We start from the raw sequence: 24,420 nt of genomic DNA on the forward strand, positions 1-24,420 counted from the left end.
AAAGTGAGGCTTTTATTGCTCAGTCCTAATGGACACATGTTCAAATTCGCACACTTTCTATAGACTTAAAGGGACCATCTGTAGTTGCTACATCCATTTTTGGACTTATATATAAGTCATATATACTGTATATATCCACTGATTCTTGAAGAATATTACCTATAAATGCCTCATGAGCTTAGTTCAACTGTCACACTCCATGAGAACCCAAAATATAAGCTTGTTTTTCTCCAATGTTTGTAAACATTGTAAATGTAAACAAACACTGTATAGCTTCATAGCATAGCTAAAACAATCATGTTGATATCATGGATGGTCAGTCCTTGCATCCATAGCTCTGTTTATTAATCTGAGAGTAGTTACATTTCTCCAGGCCTACCCGTCAGCTTTTTACCAACACAGAGACGGGGCAAGCATTTTGTTATTGTTTCATCTGTGGATTTTCCCTTTAAACAGCTGCATATTATCAATATATCAAAGTGTCACCAACAAAAAGGTAAACAAATGCAGCATGTGGCATTCATTTTTCACATGTAAATAGCACTTTTCATCAGCTCTCAAAGCATGCCATTCCATGAGGACAGCATTTTTTCTACAACTCAAATCAATAAGCGGAATCAGTAAAATAAGCAGAATCATGACAATAAAATAGTAAACAACAGTGTAGGGCTGGCTAATAAGTCCTTAGTTTTGGGGTCATGCACAGGTTAAACAATTTGGCATATCTATAATTCCATATTTCCAAGTCCTATTCTTGAAGATCAAGGGGTATAACATTTATTGGAATGACTGGAATTCTGATAGACTTTGGTTTTTAATGTAAAGATATAATTTAATTGTATTATTATATGTAGTTGAATGTGATGGGAAGCCTACATAACCAACCAATAAAGTAAAATGTAACATCCATATATGGCCAGCTATGTAAACTCTAACATTGGTGTATCCTGCAATAGATGTTGTTCAATTGGCAACATACATTTTTGTCTTCTTCTAATGCCTCTAGAGGGGAAAGTCATCTAAAAGTAACGGAATGTAATCAGATTACGTTACCGAGTTTGGGTAATCCAAAAGTTAAATGACTGATTACAATTTTGGACAGGTAACTAGTAACTGTTACAGATTCAATTTAGAAAGTAACCTACCCAATCCTGCCTATACATGTAATAGGTTGCACTTGCAAACCTATGTAGCCTAAAATGTAATATTTGTGTAGATAAACATCTCTTAAAGTTCCAGGCTTAAAGCCAGTACATGTAACATGTAACATGTCCTGCCTATACAGTGTGTGTGTCCATAGGTCCAATAACAACATAACCTCTACTCATAGCCACAGCAGAAAATGTCAACATAATCCTCCAGAAGTGGAATAAATGTGTACATACTCACAGCAAATGTGTCGTTTTCGAGACCATTGCTTTCCTTCTCTGGAGACATGGCTCCAGTCTGGACTCAGCTAGGATGCTGGGTCCTGTGAGTTATGAGTGAAACGTCTCAACAAGAAGTGTACTACCTCGACCTCTCTTTCTCTGTCTCTCACAATGGTTAACTATTGGAAACAATAACACAATAAGAGACCGTAACACTCTACTGTAGTACCCATTTGTACAGTATAATGTAGAACGGCCCCAATTTATCTACAAAAGATAGGTATGCCTGCTCAATGCATTACATTTCCATCCAAGTGTTAAGAAATGTCCCCTTTGTAAATAAACATGTTTACTCACTTGACCGTGTGTTTGCCTCTAGTAGTGTCTCTGTTGGCTCTCTCCTTTCACTTCAGTGATAATCACTTGATAGATCATTATTTATCTGGCCAGGTATATAATATATGACTGGCCACCCTTAATAGCCCCTCCCCCATCCTCATTTATTCAGAGCGCTGTCAATCTTGCTCAGATTGGAGAGAAAAGAGAGTGTGTTTGTTCTTGAAGTTCAGCGGGTGGTTTAGGACCATGCGGACGCCTTGGAGCGGGCCTGAAGGTAGAGCTATGGAGAGAGCAGATGCAGTGAGGGAACACTAAACAGCGTGACTTCTCTCTCAGTTGAGTTGACAAAAGCAGTGCAGTAATGGAAGATGGCTAAGTAACTGCTGTTTGACTTGACAGGAAACTAAACTATAGCTTTTGTAGGATAGCACAAAGCTCTTCAAGTGTTGGTGCAGTGTTCCTAGACCCTGAGATGTGTTTAATCCCTGAACTAGTGTGTAGCAGCTAATTTCTGTATGGCATGTGTTTGTCATAGAATGTTATGTACAGGTAAGTGCACTAAATGAGGGATACAAAGTATATTGAAAGCAGCCGAATTGAGCTTTTTCCTGGAATCTAGAGCCATAATGTCCAAAATATGTCTATTTTTCTGTGTATCTAAGCATACCTCTTGATCTGTCTAAATCCACCATTCTGCACTAACTGTCATTTTTATTCAGACAATTCAGATGATTGTGGACTTCAGGAAACAGCAGAGGGAACACCCCCCTATCCACATTGATGGAACAGTAGTGGAGAGGGTAGTAAGTTTTAAGTTCCTCGGCGTACACATCACAGACAAACTGAATTGGTCCACCCACACAGACAGCATCGTGAAGAAGGCGCAGCAGCGCCTCTTCAACCTCAGGAGGCTGAAGAAATCTGACTTGTCACCAAAAGCACTCACAAACTTCTACAGATGCACAATCGAGAGCATCCTGTCGGGCTGTATCACCGCCTGGTACGGCAACTGCTCCGCCCACAACCGTAAGGCTCTCCAGAGGGTAGTGAGGTCTGCACAACGCATCACCGGGGGCAAACTACCTGCCCTCCAGGACACCTACACCACACGATGTCACAGGAAGGCCATAAAGATCATCAAGGACAACAACCACCCGAGCCACTGCCTGTTCACCCCGCTATCATCCAGAAGGCGAGGTCAGTACAGGTGCATCAAAGCTGGGACCTAGAGACTGAAAAACAGCTTCTATCTCAAGGCCATCAGACTGTTAAACAGCCACCACTAACATTGAGTGGCTGCTGCCAACACACTGACTCAACTCCAGCCACTTTAATAATGGGAATTGATGGGAAATGATGTAAAATATATCACTAGCCACTTTAAACAATGCTACCTAATATAATGTTTACATACCCTACATTATTCATCTCATATGTATATGTATATACTGTACTCTATATCATCTACTGCATCTTTATGTAATACATGTAACACTAGCCACTTTAACTATGCCACTTTGTTTACATACTCATCTCATATGTATATACTGCACTCAATACCATCTACTGTATCTTGCCTATGCCGCTCTGTACCATCACTCACTCATATATCTTTATGTACATATTCTTTATCCCCTTACACTTGTGTCTATAAGATAGTAGTTTTGGAATTGTTAGCTAGATTACTTGTTGGTTATTACTGCATTGTCGGAACTAGAAGCACAAGCATTTCGCTACACTCGCATTAACATCTGCTAACCATGTGTATGTGACAAATAAAATTTGATTTGATTTGATTTGAATTTGGAACAGCACAAATAAGTAATCATAACATTTAAAACTATATAAACCTAAAAATACAAAAATAAGACTCAAAAAGACACTCGAGCATCAATACATTACCCATCCCCCCAACACTGTTGTCGTGTCTTTACTATCATTAACTGAAGACTGATAGTTGTTATCAAAGATTCTCTGTAATTAGTTAGTGCGCGATCAACCGATTAATCACGTAACTAATTAACTAGGAAGTCGGGGCACCAATGAAAAATATGCCGATTACAAAGTTATCATTTCCTAAAATAACTTTTCAGATATTTTATCTGATCAATTAGTCTTCGAATTAATGAATTATTTACTGTACCTCACGTTAGTCTCATTCCAAACGTCGTAAATTGTTGGTTATCTGCACTATGAGTCATCCATACATCAATTGTCTTAAATAATGTATTTATTACTAAGTAATTCACAAAAAAAAATCTAAATCCATTTTATTTATATAGCCCTTCGTACATCAGCTGATATCTCAAAGTGCTGTACAGAAACCCAGCCTAAAACCCCAAACAGCAAGCAATGCAGGTGTAGAAGCACGGTGGCTAGGAAAAACTCCCTAGAAAGGCCAAAAGACACTGTGGGCCCATCCGATGACACCCCCGGACAGGGCCAAACAGGAAGGATATAACCCCACCCACTTTGCCAAAGCATATTCGGGGGGAATGCGCACGGTGGAGACCTGGTCTGGACTTTCCACCGTAGTAACACCAACAGAAACCCCTAAGCACCTCCCTGAGCACTCTCGCGACCACCCCGTGAGAGCACTCCATTGCCATGAAACAGTGGGGTCATGACAAGCTAACCAGGGTAGGCCTAGCACCACGGGAAACGCAGGAGAGTCAATGAGGGAGAGACTGATTCTCTCTGTGTGACCCCGCTGCGTCACCATGCCCAGAGGAGCGGTGGCCTCCCTAATCAATCCTGGCCCTAATGGTCAACTGTTTAAGGCGTGAACTGGGGCAAAAAATAAACTATGGGCAAATGATCTGTCTATAAAATTCCCAGCCACGCCTGAATCGTTGAGCGCCTTATGCTGGGAATGCGGGGAAAACTCAGGAAAAGTAACAAACAAATACATGTGTGCAACAGAGGGCTCTGGGTGAGAATGGTTCCTTCTCACCTGGGATGACGCCAGAGTGCCCTGCCTGCTGCCTCGACACCCAGAGGAACCAACCCGACACCGACTGGCAGTGTGACCTCTGTGGCCACAGACGGTGCAAGAGACGGTACATCCTCCGGTCTCCCTGAGCGCAGCACCTCCCAGCTCCATGGGCATCGGAGTGGTGGTGCTGGGGGATGGAACCGCCAGACTCCTGTCTGGACGTCCGCGGGTGGCCAGCAGGTTATCCAGCCAAATGGAAAGGTCCACCAGCTCGTCGAAGGTGAGGGTGGTGTCCCTGCAGGCCAACTCCCGGCAGACATACTCACGCAAATTGCAGCGATAGTGGTTGATCAGGGCCCTGTCATTCCATTCCGCACCGACGGCCAGGGTCCGAAAGTCCATGGCGACCTCCTGGGCGCTTCTCGTCCTCTGCCTCAGATGACAGAGACGTTCATCAGTCATTCGAAATGGTCCCCACATGGCGTTGGCACACTCCAGGGCTTTCCCCGAGAGGGTGGAAACCTTCTCACAGCCTGAAGGAGCCAGGTTGCCAGGTAAAGGTACAGCTGTAACAGGAAACCCTGGCAGCGTGCAGCCATCCCATCGTATTCCCTGGGAAGTGCGAGACGAATCCCACTGGAACTGGGTGTGGAGGGGGTGAGTAGTGGAGATCCCAGTGGTGCTGGCGAGGGCGCTGGAGCGACTCTCTGTCTCTCCCAGTGGTCCATCGTCTGGATGACGCTGTCCATGGCGGCACCGAGGCGGTTGTCCTGTCTTTGGCTATGCCGGATTAAGTGATATGACATGCTATTCTATAAAATAATTTCTCAGTAATTAATATTACCTGATTGAGCTAATCATGTAAATGTAATTAACTAGAGAGTCGGGCACCACAAAAGAATATTTATAGAGCTGTTATCTTCCGAATAAACTCTTAAAGACCTAGTAATATTTTACATCAATAGCAGTCAATATTAATCGTCATCTTAATTCAGTCTCATCTGGAATTTGTAAATTCTTGGTTATCTGCACGAACCCTGGCTCACAAGTTGAATCAGCAATACAAAATTGGATTTAATTATTTATTTACTACATACCTAACAAATCACACAGAATTACACATACACATAATTAAATCATAACTTGATTACAAATTACGTCATAAAAGGAAATGTCCCTAGCGGGTGGAACAGATATGACAGCTGGTTACACAAAAGAAAAGAGGCTGGGTTTGAGTGAAAGAGCAGGAAGACTGAGGAACAAAGGGAGAAGCTGTGCTACCACCCATTTGGAAAAGGAAAATGCAATAAATATTTACTCTGAGCTGCGCTTCGGTAGGTTGGTGTTAGATGGAAGGCCGTGTTGCCCAACCGAGTCCTTTGTCCCTTGAAGAATGTCTCTGCTGGTAAATTGAATACGTTGTAGTAACGTCGTTGTGTGGTAGACAGGTTACTCTGTCTGTTCCTTCCTAACCCTCGTTTGCAGCGGCTGTTGCTAACTCAACGGCTAGGAGGTATCACTTCTGTAGTGAATAAGAGTTCAAAGTTTATACCATTCGCAACCAAAGCTCACGCTGATGTTGGCTTCGTTCTGTAGTTATTATCTGAACCATTCTGACATCGGACCGTCGTCCTCACCTCCTCGGAACAGGAGGTTATATTGTCGACAAGGGCTTATATAGGAAGGGAGAGCAGGGCGTGTTTGAAAAGTTTTATAGCCCATGTCCCTTCACAGGGGCGGGCCACTGATTGAGCAGAGCTCTATCTTATGAAAACCCAAATCTCACATTTTAGAAGCTAAAATCACATTTCATCCCATCCCGAATAATTTCATATACAAACTTTTTAATTAAACAACAATTCCATGTGAATCCGATAACTCTGATGTGTAGACTTTCCACTGTAGAGTTTATGTCATCTTATCATTGATGAGAATGTCTCAGATGACTACCGAACTGACATCATATTCATTAAGTACCACCGCATATGTTCAATTGGTCGGATTACCAGAATATAGTTCATTTCCCCCACCTTCTGATGTTCCCAGAATCTCTATGTTCACCAAGGGTTTTGCAAATGTAACATCAGTAGGGTAGAGAGAGGAAAAAGGGGGGAAGAGGTATTTATGACTGTCATAAACCTACCCCCAGGCCAACGTCATGACACAGTGAATAAGGCAATCATTTGCACAGAACGTAACTGCGTCACAAAACAAATACCCAATGAACCAGTGAGGCAGTACAACACAAGTACAAAGTACAGGCTGCCCCAAAGCACGGGTAATAAAATAAACCAGCCGGAAGCGTGCCAACCTCAACAATAAACAATTACACACATAGACATGGGGGGAACAGAGGGTTAAATACACAACATGTAATGAGGGAATGAATACCAGGAATGAATACCAGGCGAAACAAGACAAAACAAATGGAAAATGAAAGGTGGATCGGCGATGGCTAGAAGACCGGTGATGTCGACCGCCGAACGCCGCCCGAACAAGGAGAGGGACCGACTTCTGCGGATATCGTGACACCAGCAGTGGAATGAATGTTTTCATACTCACATCAAATGCGTAGTTCTTGAGACCATCGCTTTCCTTCTCTGGCACCATGCTCCAGTCTGGACTCAGCTAGGATGTTGGGTCCTCTGGGTTATGAGTGAATAGTCTCAACAAGGGAGCAAAGAAGAGAGAGCATACAGAAGACTGAGAGAAAGTGAGAGAGAATGTGTGTGTGTGGGGAGAGACTGCCTTATTAACTGATGTTGTCACGTTCTGTTGCATAATCCAACATGTGTCAATAGCAAGATACTCTCAGATTAAATATCAACACGCTTGGCTCTAGATTACACCTATCTATACATACTTTACATTGTTTGCAAGAGTAGACATCATATCACTATAATCAGAGTGTTCATTTTCGGAAGTTGCTTACATTTCAGTGCATCTAATTTGTTAACACTTCAACTGTAGCAAAGGATAACTGTATTAAATGTAATCTGGCCTCCCTTGAAAAAAAAAAGTATAAAAAGTTAGCCAATCAGTATTGAGCTAAACTGAGGGAGCTCAACTGTGAATGGTCCTGACGCACCCAAAAAAGTGTCAAGGGAAGCCCGCTTGGATTTTGGTGAGAGGTACGGAGCAGATTGACATGAGGAATAGTTTTGCTGCCCTGGTGCTTGATCTACCTACGCCTTCATCGCTGGGACTGCCTGTGTCTGTGACTGCTGTGCTGACTCCAACCACACTGACTCCAGCAGCGGATTCGTTGTCGAGTCCAGCACCTTTTCCTCTCTCTGGATCTGCCTACCGTGGGAGGTCTGGACCTATTGCCGGGAGCTGCAAGTGTATGCTATCATGCTTCTCATGGGCCTGTGAAAGGTTCCACAAATTTCTCCGGCAGTTGTATTGGGTAGTTCAATGGTGAGAAATGTCTCAGTCCGTCGGTCAAAACCGTTGTGCTATACAGGAGCATGAGTATAGGACATCAATAAGCTGCTCCCAAACATTTTAAACCTGCATCAAGAAATTGAGTCTATCATAGTTCATGTGGGATTCAATGACATTATGAAGGACAGCTCAGAACAACTGAAGATGGATTTTAAAGAATTTAGTTGGTCTCTACTTGACACCAACAAACACCCCATAATATATGGCCCTGTGCCCTCCCTAAATCGTTGCATTGGACGGTTCAGCAGACTTTTAGCCCTCCATAACTGGCTACGTGACTATTGCAGCGCTGTGGGTGTCACATTTATTGACAATGTTGATACCTTCTGGAAACAAAGCTTGTTTTATAAGGAGTATGGTATCCACCCAAATAATTTGGGTTCCTGGATCCCCTCACAACATTATAAGGCTGCTTTGAGACAATGACTCATCAATGATCCAAACCCAGCTCAGTGAATCCCTACCATTGTGTCGCTAAGTTGTCATAATGCTTCAAAAAATGTACATTATCCCAGGTGCGTTGGAAGACACAATGTAAGTAACCTAATTGATGTCCCTCTAACTGCCCTGAATGTCTCTGCTGATCCTACAGCTATTGTATACAGTTATCATGTGCATATGAGCTAGGGTTCTACTGTTAGCACAGAGGTGGTGTGCCCTAGTAGGAAGTCCAGTGTGCAGCTCACACTGCACTATATTAAATAACATGATCATGTCTACTTCTTCTAAGCTTCCCAGTAAAGCAATTAAAACCATCAAGCATCCCAGAAAAGTGCGAAAAAATAGACCAAGTTAAACATGTGTATCTTAAGAAACAAGGTTAATGAAAGTAACAGATTCCTATTCTGAAAATCTCTGAAACTTACTTAGATAATACCTTTGATGATACAGTGGTAGCAATACATGGTTATATCATCTACAGAAAATACAAAAAGGTGTTTGTTTACATTCAGAACCACATTCCTATAAAGCTTAGAGAGGATATCACATGAAATACTGCTGAAGTATTATGGCTTCAGGTTAATCTGCCTCACATAAGGACCATTCTTGTTGGAAGCTGCTATAGACCACCAAGTGCTAACAGTCAGTATCTGGATAACATGTGTGAAATGCTTCATAATGTATTTGATATCAACAGAGGTATATTTTCTGGATGATTTGACTGGCTTTCATCAAGCTCCCCACTCAAGAAAAAGCTTAAAACTTTAACTAGTGCCTGAAACCTGGTTCAGGTTTTCAGTCAACCTACCAGGGTAGTTAAAAACAGCACAGGAATGAAATCATCAACATTTATTGATCTCATCTTTACTAACGCTGCAGACATTTGCTTTAAAACAGTATCCAAATCCATCGGATGTAGTCATCACAATATAGTAGCCACATCTAGGAAAACCAAAGTTCCAAAGGCTGGGCCCAATATAATGAATAAGAGGTCATACAATAAGTTTTGTTGCGATTCCTGCACTTCACACATTTATGAAATTCCTTGCAGTTGCTAATGAGCATGCATCCATTAAGAAAATGACTGTAAAACTGTTAAATCCCATGGATTGATGAGGAATTTAAAAATGGTATGGTTGAGTGGGATGAGACAAAAGGAATGGCAAATAAGTCTGGCTTGACAACCGATTGGCAAACGTACTGCAAATTGAGAAATAAATAAAAGAAACTATGAAACAAAGACAACTTAAATATAGAATGAATGTAAAAAGCTTTGGAGCACCTTAAATGAACATTTGGGCAACAAGGCAAACTCAGCTCCATCATTCATTGAATCAGATGGCTCGTTCGTCACAAAACCCACTGATATTGCCAATTACTTTAATAATGTTTTGATTGGCAAGATTATAAAACTGTCGCGTCCATCGTAAGGAGGAGACCAATGTGCAGGTGCAACACTGAACAAACAAACAAAATGAACCGTGATGCTAATATGAGTAGTGCAGACCGGCAACTAAACATAGAACAAGAACCCACGAACACAAAAGGGAAAATGGCTACCTAAATATGATACCCAATCAGAGACAACAATAAACAGCTGCCTCTGATTGGGAACCATATCAAGCCACCATAGACATACATACTACCTAGACCTACACAATCCCTAGACATACAAAACCCCTAGACAATACAAAAACTAGCATACCCACCCTAGTCACACCCTGACCTAACCAAAATAATAAAGAAAACAGAGATAACTAAGGTCAGAGCGTGACACAAACTTAGGAATGACATGCCAGCAACAAACGCTGACACTACACATCCAAGTATAACTGATCAAATTATGAAAGACAAGCATTGCAATTCCGAATTCCGTAAAGTGAGTGTGGAAAAAGTGAAAAAATGATTATTGTCTGTCAGCAATGACAAGCCAAATTGGTTGCCAAATTACTGAGGATAATAACGGACGATATTGCAACTCCTATTTGCCATATCTTCAATCTAAGCCTACTAGAAAGTGTGTGCCCTCGGGCCTGGAGGGAAGCAAAAGTAATTCTGCTACCCAAGAATAGTAAAGCCCCCTTTACTGGCTCAAATAGCCAACCAATCAGCCTGTTACCAACCCTTACTAAACTTTAAGAAAAAAAGTGTGTTTGACCAGATACAATGCAGATACAAATTGACAGACTTTCAGCACACTTATAGGAAAGGACATTCAACAAGCACGGCGCTTACACAAATGACTGATGATTGGCTGAGAGAAATTGATGATAAAAAATTGTGGGAGCTGTTTTGTTAGACTTAAGTGCTGCTTTTGACATTATCGATCATAGTCTGCTGATGGGAAAACATATGTGTTATGGCTTTACTTTGCTATATTGTGGATAAAGAGTTGCATAACAGAACACAGAGGGTGTTATTTAATGGAACCCTCTCCAACATAATACAGGTAGAATCAGGAATTCCCCAGGTCAGCTGTATAGACCTCTTACTTTTTTCAATGTTTACTAATGACATTCCACTGGCTTTGAGTAAAACCAGACTCAAACTGCTTGGATTAACCCTGGATTGTAAACTGTCATGGTCAGAACATGTTGATTCAACAGTAGATAAGATGGGGAGAAGTCTGTCCATAATAAAGTGCTGCTCTGCCTTTTTAGCAACACTATCAACAAGGCAGGTCCTACAGGCCCTAGTTTTGTCACACCTGGACTACTGTTCAGTCGTGTGGTCAGGTGCCACTGTCACGTCCTGACCATAGTTCCTTTTTTATGTTTCTGTTTTAGTTTGGTCAGGGCGTGAGTTGGGGTGGGCATTCTATGTTGTGTATTCTAGGTTTTGTATTTCTGTGTTTGGCCTGGTATGGTTCCCAATCAGAGGCAGCTGTCGATCGTTGTCTCTGATTGAAAACCATACTTAGGCAGCCTGTTTTCCCACTATGGGTTGTGTGTAGTTGTTTTCTGTGTTTTACCATACATAACTGTTTCAGTTTTAATTTATTTCTCTTTCTCTTTATTTCTCTCCACGCTGCGCATTGGTCCCATCTTTCCTACTCCTCAGAAGAGGAGGAAAACCGTTACAGCCACAAAGAGGGACCTCGGAAAATTACAATTGGCTCAGAAAAGGGCAGCACGGCTGGCCCTTAAATGTACACAGAGTGCTAACATTAATAATATTACATTTCTCATGGCTCAAAGTGGAGGAGAGATTGACTTCATCACTACAATTTTGTTGTAAGAAGTGTTGACATGCTGAATTCACAGAGGTGTCTGTTTTAAACTACAAGCACACAGCTTGGAAAAACATGCATACCCCACAAGACATGCCACCAGAGGGCTCTTCACAATCTCCAAGAACAGACTATGGGAGGCGCACAGTACTACAAAGAGCCACGACTACATGGAACTCTATTCCACATCAGGTAACTGACGCAAGCGGTAGAATCAGATTTAAAACAGATAAAATGATGCCTTATGGGACAGCGGGGACTGTGAAGAGACACACACACACACATGCACAGACACACATACACATAATAAGACATGCACTCTAAACACAAGTACACATGGATTTTGTATTGTAGATATGTGATCGAAGTGTTGTGAAATCTAATGTCATGTTAATATTTCAAATTGTATGTACAGTAACTGCCTTAACCTTGTTAACATTACAACAACATGAAATCCATGTCTTAAAATGTGCTACTTCTCGGGAAATAGCAAAGAAAATGTGTAGTCTGCTTGGCACATTAAAGTGACTTACCTTACAGATCAAAGCCAGCCTATTTCCACTCCATTCATATGCAAGTCCGCTTGATTCCTACACTGGCTTGTCTGGATGGCATGTTTTAAGCTACCCTTCCTTTATCTACACTGAAATAATATTATTTCAGTAGTCTTCTATTACGATTCATTTTTTTTTAACCTCTTATGGGTAAAAAGTGCAATGCATGTACTTACATGTTGAAGGTCTCCGTTGAATATCTCTTCATGGGCGGAGTTCTGCTTAGTGGGAAAGGTTTGGCAGACGCCTTGTTCTTTCTATGGCCGTCTCCTTCGTTACAGGGTGTAAGTCTCCGATTGTCCACACAGTGTCACAATATCCTTTCTCTTAGTTGTCTGCTTCCTTGCACTCGTTCTGTGAGAGTGAGCTTCTGAGGAGGCTAATCAGCTGTGTTGATGCTCCAAGCGTGGGTAGGAGGGCCGTGTAGACCACCGATGACTTTAAAACAATATTTAATGCTTAAATTCACCTTCCTAGGTACAGTACTTAGAATAGCTACTCCACCATATACTTGATTGTTCAGAGATTTTCTTTGTCTTCAACCTCGTGTTGCGTTTCGGGGTCAACTTAGTCTAGTATGGAAATTCTTAACTCACATATTTTATACCCCAGAGTAGAAAGGGCATTTCTGTCTTTATGACACACTCTCTGGGTTCCCTGGGGCGTAGCTAGTTACAATGCAAGGTATTAGGATTTACTACGATCTCTTAGACAACTAAAATCTTAGTCTTATAGTCACCAAAACATTCTCTTTCATCTGGAGAGATCTCTGTAGAACAGTGATCCACTGTAACCGGATCCTCACAGGCCAGTCAAGACACACCTTATAATTTACAACAATGTACACCTTGTGAAACAGCTGTTAAATCCAACCTGGCAATATTTAAGATTTAAATACATAAACGTATCTTTTTTTTAGTACAGTTGTGTCATACATTCATTGCCACATATTATTTGTACACTCACAAAGCAATCATAGACTGAAATACTGAATTCTGTTGTGTGAAATAGAGGAAGTGGGTGGGAGGTTCCTTCTGTCACTTGTTCAGAAAACAAGCAGACAGTCTTGGGAGGGGAATTTGAAGAGGGAGACTGCGAAGTCCAGGCACTGCTGCTCTCTTTCTTCTGAGTGTTTGCAGTGCTAATGTTTTCAGTTCATCTGTGTATCTCACATATTATGTGTCCAGTATGATAGAGCAAGACAACTTTCTTTGCAGTTAGTGACAACATGACAATAGCTGTAGCTGTAGAATTCAGTGGAAGCTGCTGAGGGAAGGACGGCTCATAATAATGGCTGGAACGGAGCAAATGGAATGGCATCAAACACATGGAAACCATGTGTTTGATGTACTTTTTTGATACAAATCCACTCCAGCCATTGCCATGAGTCCGCCCTCCCCAATTAAGGTACCACCAACCTCTTGTGTTGTAGATGATGAAATGAAAAGTTGGAGGGTGGTTGGTAATGGAGGACATCCGGTGGATCCACGTCTGGGTGTTAAGCAGAACCCCCAAGTCCTGGAGAACAGGAGCAGAGTTAAATGCAACAGAGTAGGAAACAAGATGTAAACAAGGTTGCACTTTACTGTGAGAAAATTTGATGGATAAGTGCAGTGTTATCAATGGCAGATAAGCAGTTTTGAAGGTATAAAGTAACTCAAGCTGGTCCCACTCCGACACAGAGAATCAGACTGATCTGAACTTACTGGCTCTGGTGGATGGGACACCTCCTGGGTGGCTCGGACAGTCGATGGTCCTAAAGTAATTTGGAGAGGTAAATTGAAGAGATATATTTTTATAAGCTCAGCATAACTACCATTTTTTGATTTCTTAGATGTCAACCAAAGCTTAACATACTTAATCTACTGGGCTTCACCGACGTGTAGGGCGTCAGGGCTTTCAGTGGTCGACCTTCCAACTGCTCCAATTCTAGGAAGACAAAAAAAATATCAGTGTTAGGGGAAACTAAATCTAGCTTCAGGTTATTTTGTGTGCAAATGCAAATATCTATTATCTGAGATTTTCATATTCATCTTAACAGATGGTGACCCCAGCTAGGAGTGAAAGAACAGCAGGGTTTCCCTGTCTCGCCTTCCTTTGGTCTTTCTTCCAAACCAAGTCATTTGCACCGGATATCGAAGCATTTGATCCCCTTCTTGATTCTCCTCCGGTATCTCTTCTGTTTCCTCTGTGACTTGTCGATGTTCAGTCTCACCTTGATTGATAACAGAAATAAATGCAATTATACAGTGCATTCGGAAAGTATTCAGACCCCTTCCCCTTTTCCACGTTTTGTTTTCCACATTTAATTTTTCCTCATCAATCTATACACAAAACCCCATAATGACAAAACAAAAACAGGTTTTTAGACATTTTTGAAAATGTATTAAAAATAAAAAGTGGATACCTTATTTAAATAAGTATTCAGACCCTTTACTATGAGACTCAAAATTGAGCTCAAGTGCATCCTGTTTCCATTGAACCTCCTTGATGTTTCTACAACTTGATTGGAGTCCACCTGTGGTAGATTAAATTTATTGGACATGATTTCAAAAGGCACACACCTGCCTATATTAAAAGGTCCCACAGTTGACAGTGCATGTCAGAGCAAAAACCAAGCCATGAGGTCGAAGGAATTGTCCATAGCGCTCCGAGACAGGATTGTGTCGAGGCACAGATCTGGGGAAGGATACCAAAAATTCTGCAGCATTGAAGGAGAATAGTCAGGATCGAGGAAAAGATGAACGGAGCAAAGTACAGAGAGATCCTTGATGAAAATCTGCTCCAAAGTGCTCAGGACCTCAGACTGGGGGCGAAGGTTCACCTTCCAACAGGACAATGACCCTAAGCACACAGCCAAGAAAACACAGGAGTGGCTTATGGACAAGTCTCTGAATTTCCTTGAGTGGCCCAGCCAGAGCACGGACTTGAACCTGATCAAACATCTTAGGAAAGACCTGAAAATAGCTGTGCAGCGACGCTCCCCATCCAACTTGACGGAGCTTGAGAGGATCTGCAGAGAAGAATGGGAGAAACTCCCCAAATACAGATGTGCCAAGCTTGTAGCGTCATACCCAAGAAGACACTTTAGCAAGGTACTGAGTAAAGGGTCTGAATACTTATGTAAATGTGATATTATATTTAACATTTTTTATACATTTGCAAACATTTCTAAAAACCTTTTTTCGATTTGTCATTATGGGGTATTGTGTGTAGATTGATGAGGGGGAAAAAACTATTTAATCAATTTTAGAACAAGGCTGTAATGTAACAAAATTATTAAAAAGTCAATGGGTCTGAATACTTTCCGAATGCAATGTAACTACATGTATAGCTAGTAACATGTAGATGATCAACTAGCTAATGGAACATGATTGCTGAAATTGTTATTATTTTGCTAGGCAAGTCAGTTAAGAACAAATTCTTATTTACAATGACGGCCTACCCGGACGACGCTGGGCCAATTGTATGCCACCCTATGAGACTCCCAATCATGTCTGGATGTGATACAGCCTGCATTCGAACCAGGGACTGTGGTGACACTTCTTCTTCTTCCTGAGATGCAGTGCTTTGAACCGTCATGATACAATAGCACAAGTTGCCGTGCTGTGAAACACTGCTTCCCATTCATTTCAATGGAAGGAAAGCGGTGAAAAGCGGAGAGGGCGGGGAAGCGTTGGGCGGTGCGAAGGTGGCATGGGAGGCGGTGAAAAATAAACTTTTCCCAACTTTATGCCAATCACCAGCGGCGACCACTGGGAGATGACCAATCATATCAAGTGGTTACCATGACAAATTTGATGCTATGCGACCCAAGGCTGGAGACTTTCTTTAGCAAAGATGGCTGACAAAAATACTATGATGTAAGCAAATGTCAGTGAATATAACATAACAAATCATGCAAAACATTTACAGTTGACAGGAATATGTTAGTTAATGTAGAAACAAACGATTATGCATATTTTTTTATCATAAATTTAATTTACGAAAATCTCAATGGCTAGCTTTATGGGTGTTGTAAAATGATGAGTATGAATTTGTAATTCTGGTTGTTTAATGTTTTAGGGACTCCTGAAACAACCAGCAAACCGGGTTGTCGTCTTGTGAAACAGTGGATGCAAAGAATCTAGCTAGCTAAAGAGTTTACTGCAAATTGAATGTACAATTTTGTAAGCTTCTCTTGCTGATATTTGCCATGCAATGCAGATAGATAAAATAATGTAGCTAGCTATGTTCTTGCTTATTGTGCGGTGGAGGATAACAATGCCCGTATGCCTATGGATGTCTAACTAGCTATCTAGCAGATCTGTGTATGGACCCAAATGTTTGGTATACATATTAGTTCAGAACCGATATGAAACTCAGAGATCATAGCCAGTTGTATCAACTTCAAAAGTCTGAATGACATTAATGAAGCCTATGGATTGAGTAGAATATAATATAACTTTGTGCCAAGGATGCAAGTCATATATACATGTAGTTATTACCATGCATGAGATCCCCACATGGTAGCCTATACATTTTAATATATTTATTGATCATGTACTCTACCTTGGCAAATAAAGGTGCAGTTCAGGTATGAATGTCTTTAAGATTAATTTTCAGTCTTATCCAATACCACCAGGAGTATCACATTCCAGTCTATGTATGATGCTGTGTCCGTATGTATGTATTACAATTACACTTCAACAGTGTTTACCAATCTTGGTCCTGGAACATCAATGGTTACACATTGTAACTAATAGACTAGAAACTGGATTAAACTAGTTAGGCTGATTTGTAATTCATATATACAGAAATATAATTTTAAAAACAGTACACTACACTTCCTATGCATCATGTAAATACTCTAAAACTGTTTCATCTCAATATCTAATGCCCTTCATCTGAATTGATCTGATAAACAGGATAGGTGTAGTATTTAATCAAATGAGAGACTACATTTCAAGCAGTAGGAAATGTGAAAAGCTTTATTGAAAGAAGTTAATTATCCAAGTGTTATAAATACAAGCATTATAAATATTATAAATACAAGTTCAATCTGTACTTCAAGGCAGTATATGATTCATGAATCACAGTGCAACCCAAATATTCTCTCAGTTCATCACAATTACATAATAGTGTCTCTAGATAACATTCGGGCTAACTTAAAAGCGGGTGAGGTGGAAATGATGGGACTGGGGGTTGGCATCCTCTCTCACATCAAAACATATCTGCAGACGAGAGACAGATGGGGAGAGAGCATGTTTAAGCCTTGTGTTTTTATTCTATCATTGTAGGTCATCATAATAATCAGGAGGTGAAATGCAAAACTGACCTTGGATCATTAACTCTGGGACTACTGCATCTCTATCTATATTTCAATGTAAAGCATCTCTTTAATAATACTTTCTGATGACCTGATCAAGTGACCTCTCACCTCTGATCATGCTGTGCCCTCTATGTAGCCAGTTCAGCTGATGTAAGAAGGGCTATGTAAATATGTTTGATTTGATTTTCATTTGGAGGGGTTCACTGACACAGCTGATATAACCTAGAGGATTTAGGGAGAAGAGAGAGAGGGATGAAGTGAAGGAGAGAGACTGTTATCAAGAAAATAAGGTAGTTAAAGAGACAGAGTTCATCTGATTGTGTGTTCTCACATCGTGTCCACACTACACTAAGTGGCTGCAGAGTACTTTATGCTGAAAAACATGAACGGACACACGAGGACAAAAAATATAGCGTAGTTATGGAAATAATGAAGTGTTTTACTGTTCTCCATGGTTGGCCCTCTTGCCTATTCTTTGAAAGTGGAAGGAGCCACAATTATACACCTGAGCCTGCTTACTGAACAACACAATACATCAATCAGATTGATACATGAATGTGTAGGTGTGGGTTATAGGGTGTCTAATTGTTCTGTATTTTTACAATATTGTTGATTTAAAATAGCCTGTTTTGTTTTTGTACAGACATCCCACCCTTACCTAAACAGCACCCTCACCTGAGAAGTAAAAAAAAAAAAGTGAATTGAATAACTGCAGTTGACATAGCTAAGTAAAGAGAAGAATACTCTTATTGCAATGTGAATGGCTCTTAAAAGAGCCTTTGGTTGTGCGTAGTGTAGTCTATGGTGTTGCCAGGGAACAGCACCCTCTTAGAAGAAGTAGGTGGTGAAGATCTCCCGCACACAGATTGCCTCTCTTGCTGTGTTGTTGGACCCCATTCTTGAAACATCCTGCAGAGCAGCAGACTTCTCCTCTGGCACACGGCGGCGAGCTGCAGATCCCCTCCTGGGCCTCGTGTCCATCCTCATGAAGTTATGCAGGGCACAGGTAGCCTTCACACACCTGAATTCTTCCAGGAGGCAGTCCCAGATAGCCTTGCTATAAAGAGTCAAGTGACTTTTCATAGCACGTCTAGATTATGTTGGTGACTATGTAGGTGTCATATAGCATCAGACACACAGGATACGCACATCAATTCGCTAATGATCACAGACACACATTCTTTTAAATTAATTTGACACATCTCACTCACACAAGCCAATCTGGGTCACTCAAATAAGATGCACATTCTGTGAAATTCCTTATGCACAGTTGACACACACACACACACACACACAAAATGTTTCATCCAAAAAAAGTGTGGGCATGCCTTTCTTCCTCATGCTCACTGCTCTAGTATGGTAAAGTATAATCTCAGATGCTTTCAGTATTATGTATGACCTAAAGTGTGAAAACACAAAAGGTCCTCTGTTACTGTATGAAATTGCAAACTGTTGCAAAGGAAATCTGGGGACAAAAAGGTCATTCAGGTGTTTGTCATTGCTATGTGTTACTCTCTGATATTTCACAAACGGAATTATTAAATTGATGTGGACTGTGAATCCACTGCACCCAATCCAAAGTTTCCTCCAGAAAGATAGAAATATAATTTGTCTGCCGTACCTTTGTCCACCACTAGAGAAAGACAAACTCAAACCTCCAGTGTGTTCTGTACTAACACAAGGAGTCCCTCACGAACAGCATCTGCTAATGTCCCTGAAAGGTGGGGCAAGTTTGTGTATGAGAGTTCATGTGGAGGCCAGAGTAATAAAGATAAAGATATGTAGACAATAAACCTGTAGACAAGGAGGAGCAGTGATACTTGCAACATGATATGTACTAACACAAGATGTTCTTTACTCAAGTTTCAAAACATTACATTGATTGCATTTATTATAAATATGCAACCATTAATCATCAAATATACCTTCAGATACAGAAAGAAATCCTAATTTAGATAACGGTATCAAATTATTGGTATGTCCGTTCAAAACTGTTCATACTCCACTGGTAGTAAAACATACAATAAGTAGTCAAATATAAAAGGTGTCACAAGGTAAATTGTAGCTGGGATATCTCAGCTCAGTGAAACATGGACACTGATTAGTGTTCGTGGATTACCAAGAAAGGCATCATTACACAGTAAACTTTACTCCTCCTCTTAATGATCATATGATGCTGGCCAAACACAATCTGCTTGAAGAGGAACAAAGGAGGAGGACAACTAGCTTACTCCCTTTGCCTGACAGAAAGAAGGAAAGAGCGAAGGAGGAAGAGAAAGAGGGAGTTGGGTGCTTTTAAGAGAGGAAGAAGAGAGGAAGAGAGGAATAGGGCACGAACATACAACAGGAGCCTGTAAGTGCATAGGGTTTAAAAAAGGGAAGCATGACTACTATGCAAGTGACGGTGCAAGGACCAAAGAAACGGTGCAGAGAGGACAGCTCACATAGACAGCTCACTTTGAATAGGGGGATGGACATTACCGCGAGTGAGGAGGCCCCAAGCCCTCCCAAAAAACTGTCCCACTCCATCGAGGAGATCCTGAGGAAACCAATCGAGGAGATCCTGAGGACACCAACCGAGGAGATCCTGAGAAAACCAACCAGAGTGGGAGAAGAGAGGCGAGAGGGGCTAGGTGGGTGGTCTGTTAACAGACAAAATGAAGAAAACCCAAACCAGCAGGTATATACAGGTAATGTGTGTGTTCAATTGACTTTGACTTACATTACTATGATGGGTGGGCCCCTTTTAGGGAGTACACATTCCAATGAGGCAAAGGGGTTGGATGGCAAACGGCTAATGCTGTCTCAACTCCGTGAAAGTGTAATGTGTGTACAGTTGCATTATGTGTATCATCTTTTACAGTAACATAATCTGAGTTTGGCTAATAGTTCTTGGAGATATTTTAAGGACAAAGATAATCAATATCGTGCCTTTTTTTCTGTCCACAGAAGGAACTGGTTATAACAGGGTGCTGCCACACCATGTGCACATTGTCACTGACTGGAAAGGTGACCACACTTCATCTGACCAAAACACAAGAGTCACAAAACTACCCCCTAGAGAGTGTCACATTGACCACTGTGGGGACTCCAGCATCCACAGTAAGGATAGTGGTCTTCAGGAGAGAGCAGGGCGAGAGGAGGGCCAGGACCAAGGAAGAGTACAGTGGGAGAGGAACAGCTGCCACCCTCATGGTGAGATTTACCACAAGTCACACAGTCAATATTGCTGTAATCAAGCAGGGGGAATTATATCTGAGGATGAACGACATCACAAAAAAAAGGCAGCTTTTCATGATGATAATGCTGATGAAAGTCATGATGATGATAATAAAGACACTTTTGCTTGTGTTTGGTGTGCACAGTGCAGAGGAGGAGAAGGCAGACCAGGATCAGCTTCCCTCCAAGTCAGGTGGAGGAGCTGGAGAAGGTGTTCCTGGAGACCCACTATCCTGATGTCCACATAAGGGATAAGCTGGCCTCTCGTATGCAGCTCACTGAGGGAAGAGTACAGGTACGCTAGCACCAAACACCTGTGACATGCTCATGAAATATATCTAGGAGCTTTTATATGAGCACATTTGAAATTGATTGAATGTTCAACAAGTATTTCCAATTTAAATATTACAATATACATCTGAGTGAGAATCAAACACTTCACTTTATTCATCACCCCACCACTTGAGCTCCATAGCTATATTTGTTTATTTATCTTGAGTTATCACTGTTCTGCATGCTTGCTATCAGGTGAAAACAGAAACAGTCCTTATCAGCTGCTTACATAAATGTTTTGTTATCAATTGAAAAACACAAAAAAATGCCTTTGCTGTCATGCCAACTCATTTGCTGATATCTTCAGATTTGGTTCCAGAACCGCAGAGCCAAATGGAGGAAGACTGAGATGCTAATGGAATTAGAAATGATAGCCGGAGACCAGACACCTATATCCAAACCTGGGTTTCTTTATGAGGTGGGTTTATAGTTTTACGTAACCAAACCAGCAAGGGCCAAATATCCTGTCAGATAGATACAATACATGAGTCAAGCTTGAGACAGTAATAACATGATCATCTCATTTGTTTTTATGACAAAACAGGTTGAAGAGGCTATCTCTCTGTTTCCATTGAATGCCTCATCATCATGGTATGGGCCGTACCAACAACTACAAAACCTCCACTTCGGGGGGGTTCCATTCCAGCCTTTTCTACCCATGTTGTCAGACCTGCATCATCATCCCCTGAGCTTCCTCTGGACCCGACATTTAAACTCTATCCCAAGAGTCACTCTTATTTGACACATAATAAACACAAAATAAATTCATCTTCAAAGCTTTGTAAATAGGGTGTATTTTGTCATCTGTGTCTATAATGATGGAGTCATGGTGCTACTATCTCAGAAGCTATTGAAAATGATGAATGAATTGATCATTAAGTATTGTCTCTCATAGATACAACAATATGGCTCAGTAAAGTGAATGAGATGTTTGTGTTTTTTTTATCAGTCACTCTCCACTCATACATATATGTTGACTGGAATTCTATAATGATATTGTCAATACACAAATATACATACATAAATAAATTCAGTAATACATCTAATTCATATGGACTACATTTGTACTGTGTCTGTATTTCTCATGTGGCTGTGGCTCTGAAAATATTGTGTAAATTGATGTCAATTAAGAACAGTTCCTGTACACTATAAGTGTCAAGGATCCCTCTAGAACTTTCATTGCGCACACCTGGCCCCTATTCCCACTGATTGTGTTTGTATATATGTGCCCTTTGTTCACCATGGTGCTGTCCATTATTGTTACAATGTCAGTTGGTGCGTGTGAGTACCTGTGCGGTGTGTTTTGGGCTTTTGTGCCCTTGTGTATTGCGCAGATTATTACGGGTCTCGTCTTGTGTGTTAATCATTGTGCGGGAGTGTATATATTCGATGTACTCCTCGCTCTTTTGTTTTGGTTTCAACCTTGTGTTTTGTGTACGTGTTTGCTTAGTCTTTATCCCCGTGCCTTTACATGACACGCCGTAATTTGGGTAAAAAAATAAAATAAAAACTGTTTGAATTCTTGCGCATGTACCCCGAATCATTCATACCAACGTGACAATAAAATAGTCCCTGTAAGATAGTAGGACTTCTTTGATGTACAGGTATAAATACATGTGTGCATGTACTTTTCCCCACATGAAGCTGGTAAGAGCACTTCCCCCGCTTTTTGTCTATGGGTTTATTGTTATATTGAAATATGGCTCTCCTTATCTTAAATTGAGCTAGGGTTATTGACAGGTCAGCTGTGGAATTCAGAGAACTACATTTTCAAGAATTTCAACTACACTGAACATAAATATGAACGCAACATTTAAAGTGTTGGGCTCATGTTTCATGAGCTGAAATAAAAGATCCCGGAAATTTTCCAGACACACAAAAAGTGTATTTCTCTCAAATTGTGTGCACAAATTTGTTTACATCCCTCTTAGTGAGCATTTCTCCTTTGCCAAGATAATCCATCCACCTGACAGGTGTGGCATATCAAGAAGATGATTAAACAGCATGATCATTACACAGGTACACCTAGTGCTGGAGACAATAAAAGGCCACATTAAAATGTGCAGTTTTCTCACAACACAATGCCACAGATTTCTCAAGTTTTGAGGGAACGTGCAATTGGCATGCTGACTACAGGAATGTCCACCAAAACTCTTGTGTCACACCCTGACCATAGTTTACTTTGTATATTTCTATGTTTTGGTTGGTCAGGGTGTGAGCTGAGTGGGCATTCTATGTTTCATGTCTAGTTTGTCTATTTCTATGTCTGGCCTGATATGGTTCTCAATCAGAGGCAGGTGTTAGTCATTGTCTCTGATTGGGAACCATATTTAGGTAGCCTGGGTTTCACTGTGTGTTTGTGGGTGATTGTTCCTGTCTCTGTGTTTTCACCAGATAGGGCTGTTTCGGTTTTCGTTACGTTTCCACATTTGTTGTTTTTTGTAGTTTTTGTATTAATTCGTGTTTTACGTTTGTTGATTAAACATGGATCGTAATCTACACGCCGCATTTTGGTCCGACTCTCCTTCACCAAAAGAGAACCGTTACAGAATCACCCACCGCAACGGGACCAAGCGGCGTGTCAACAGGCAGGAGCCACAGGAGAAGCAACAAAGGCAGCAACAGCGGCGCAATGAGGATTGGACATGGGACGATATATTGGATGGCAAGGGTTGCTATACATGGGAGGAGATCCTGGTGGGAAGGGATCGCCTTCCATGGGAACAGGTGGAGGCAGCGAGGAGAGCAGAGGCAGCCGGAGAGAGGAGCCGGCAATATGAGGGAACACGGTTGGCAAGGAAGCCCGAGAGTCAGCCCCAAAAAATTCTTGGGGGGGGGCTCACAGGGAGTAGGGCTACGCCAGGTAGGAGCCCTGCGCAAACTCCCTGTGCTTACCGGGGGGCTAGAGAGACCGGGCAGGCACCGTGTTATGCAGTGGTGCGCACGGTGTCCCCAGTGCGGGTGCATAGCCCGGTGCGGTATATTCCAGCTCCGCGTATCTGCCGGGCTAGATTGAGCGTCGAGCCAAATGCCATGAAGCCGGCTCTACGCATCTGGTCCCCAGTGTGTCTCCTTGGGCCGGCTTACATGGCACCAGCCTTGCGCTCGGTCTCTCCGGTTCGCCTGCATAGCCCAGTGCGGGCTATTCCACCTCGCCGCACTGGCAGGGCGACCGAGAGCATTCAACCAGGTAAGGTTGGGCAGGCTCGGTGCTCAAGAGCTACAGTGCGCCTGCACGGTCC

The 24,420-nt window shown here is 41.7% G+C and overlaps 2 protein-coding genes across 5 annotated transcripts in view; one reads left to right on the forward strand and one right to left on the reverse strand.

Moving 5' to 3' along the window:
- Positions 1 to 8,582, reverse strand: part of zgc:110789 (Xan_ur_permease domain-containing protein) — a 29,316-nt gene extending 20,734 nt beyond the window's left edge. The window contains exons 1-3 of one of the 3 annotated variants that reach the window (XM_024423887.2): positions 7,207 to 8,582; positions 1,728 to 1,989; positions 1,390 to 1,549 (exon numbers count right to left, since the gene is read on the reverse strand). In XM_024423887.2, the coding sequence (XP_024279655.1) occupies positions 1,390 to 1,437 (48 nt within the window). In that variant the 5' untranslated portion in view covers positions 1,438 to 1,549; positions 1,728 to 1,989; positions 7,207 to 8,582. The remainder of the gene's footprint in view (positions 1 to 1,389; positions 1,550 to 1,727; positions 1,990 to 7,206) is intronic. The other 2 variants (XM_024423889.2, XM_024423886.2) reach the window with 2 other exon arrangements.
- An 11,137-nt stretch (positions 8,583 to 19,719) lies between these two features.
- LOC112253370 (ALX homeobox protein 1-like) lies at positions 19,720 to 22,702 on the forward strand. 2 transcript variants are annotated; one of them, XM_024425357.2, is made up of 5 exons: positions 19,720 to 20,316; positions 20,576 to 20,821; positions 20,992 to 21,140; positions 21,498 to 21,596; positions 21,723 to 22,702. In XM_024425357.2, exons 1-5 carry the CDS (start codon positions 20,010 to 20,012, stop codon positions 21,918 to 21,920), a joined length of 999 nt encoding a protein of 332 aa, XP_024281125.1. In that variant the 5' UTR covers positions 19,720 to 20,009; the 3' UTR covers positions 21,921 to 22,702. The 2 variants fall into 2 exon arrangements, with proteins under 2 accessions (XP_024281125.1, XP_024281124.1); XM_024425356.2 differs by having other exon boundaries at positions 19,723 to 20,316; positions 21,486 to 21,596.
- The last annotated feature ends 1,718 nt before the right edge of the window (positions 22,703 to 24,420 follow it).

This window comes from Oncorhynchus tshawytscha, linkage group LG06 (assembly GCF_018296145.1).
Source record: "Oncorhynchus tshawytscha isolate Ot180627B linkage group LG06, Otsh_v2.0, whole genome shotgun sequence".
NCBI lineage: Eukaryota > Metazoa > Chordata > Actinopteri > Salmoniformes > Salmonidae > Oncorhynchus > Oncorhynchus tshawytscha.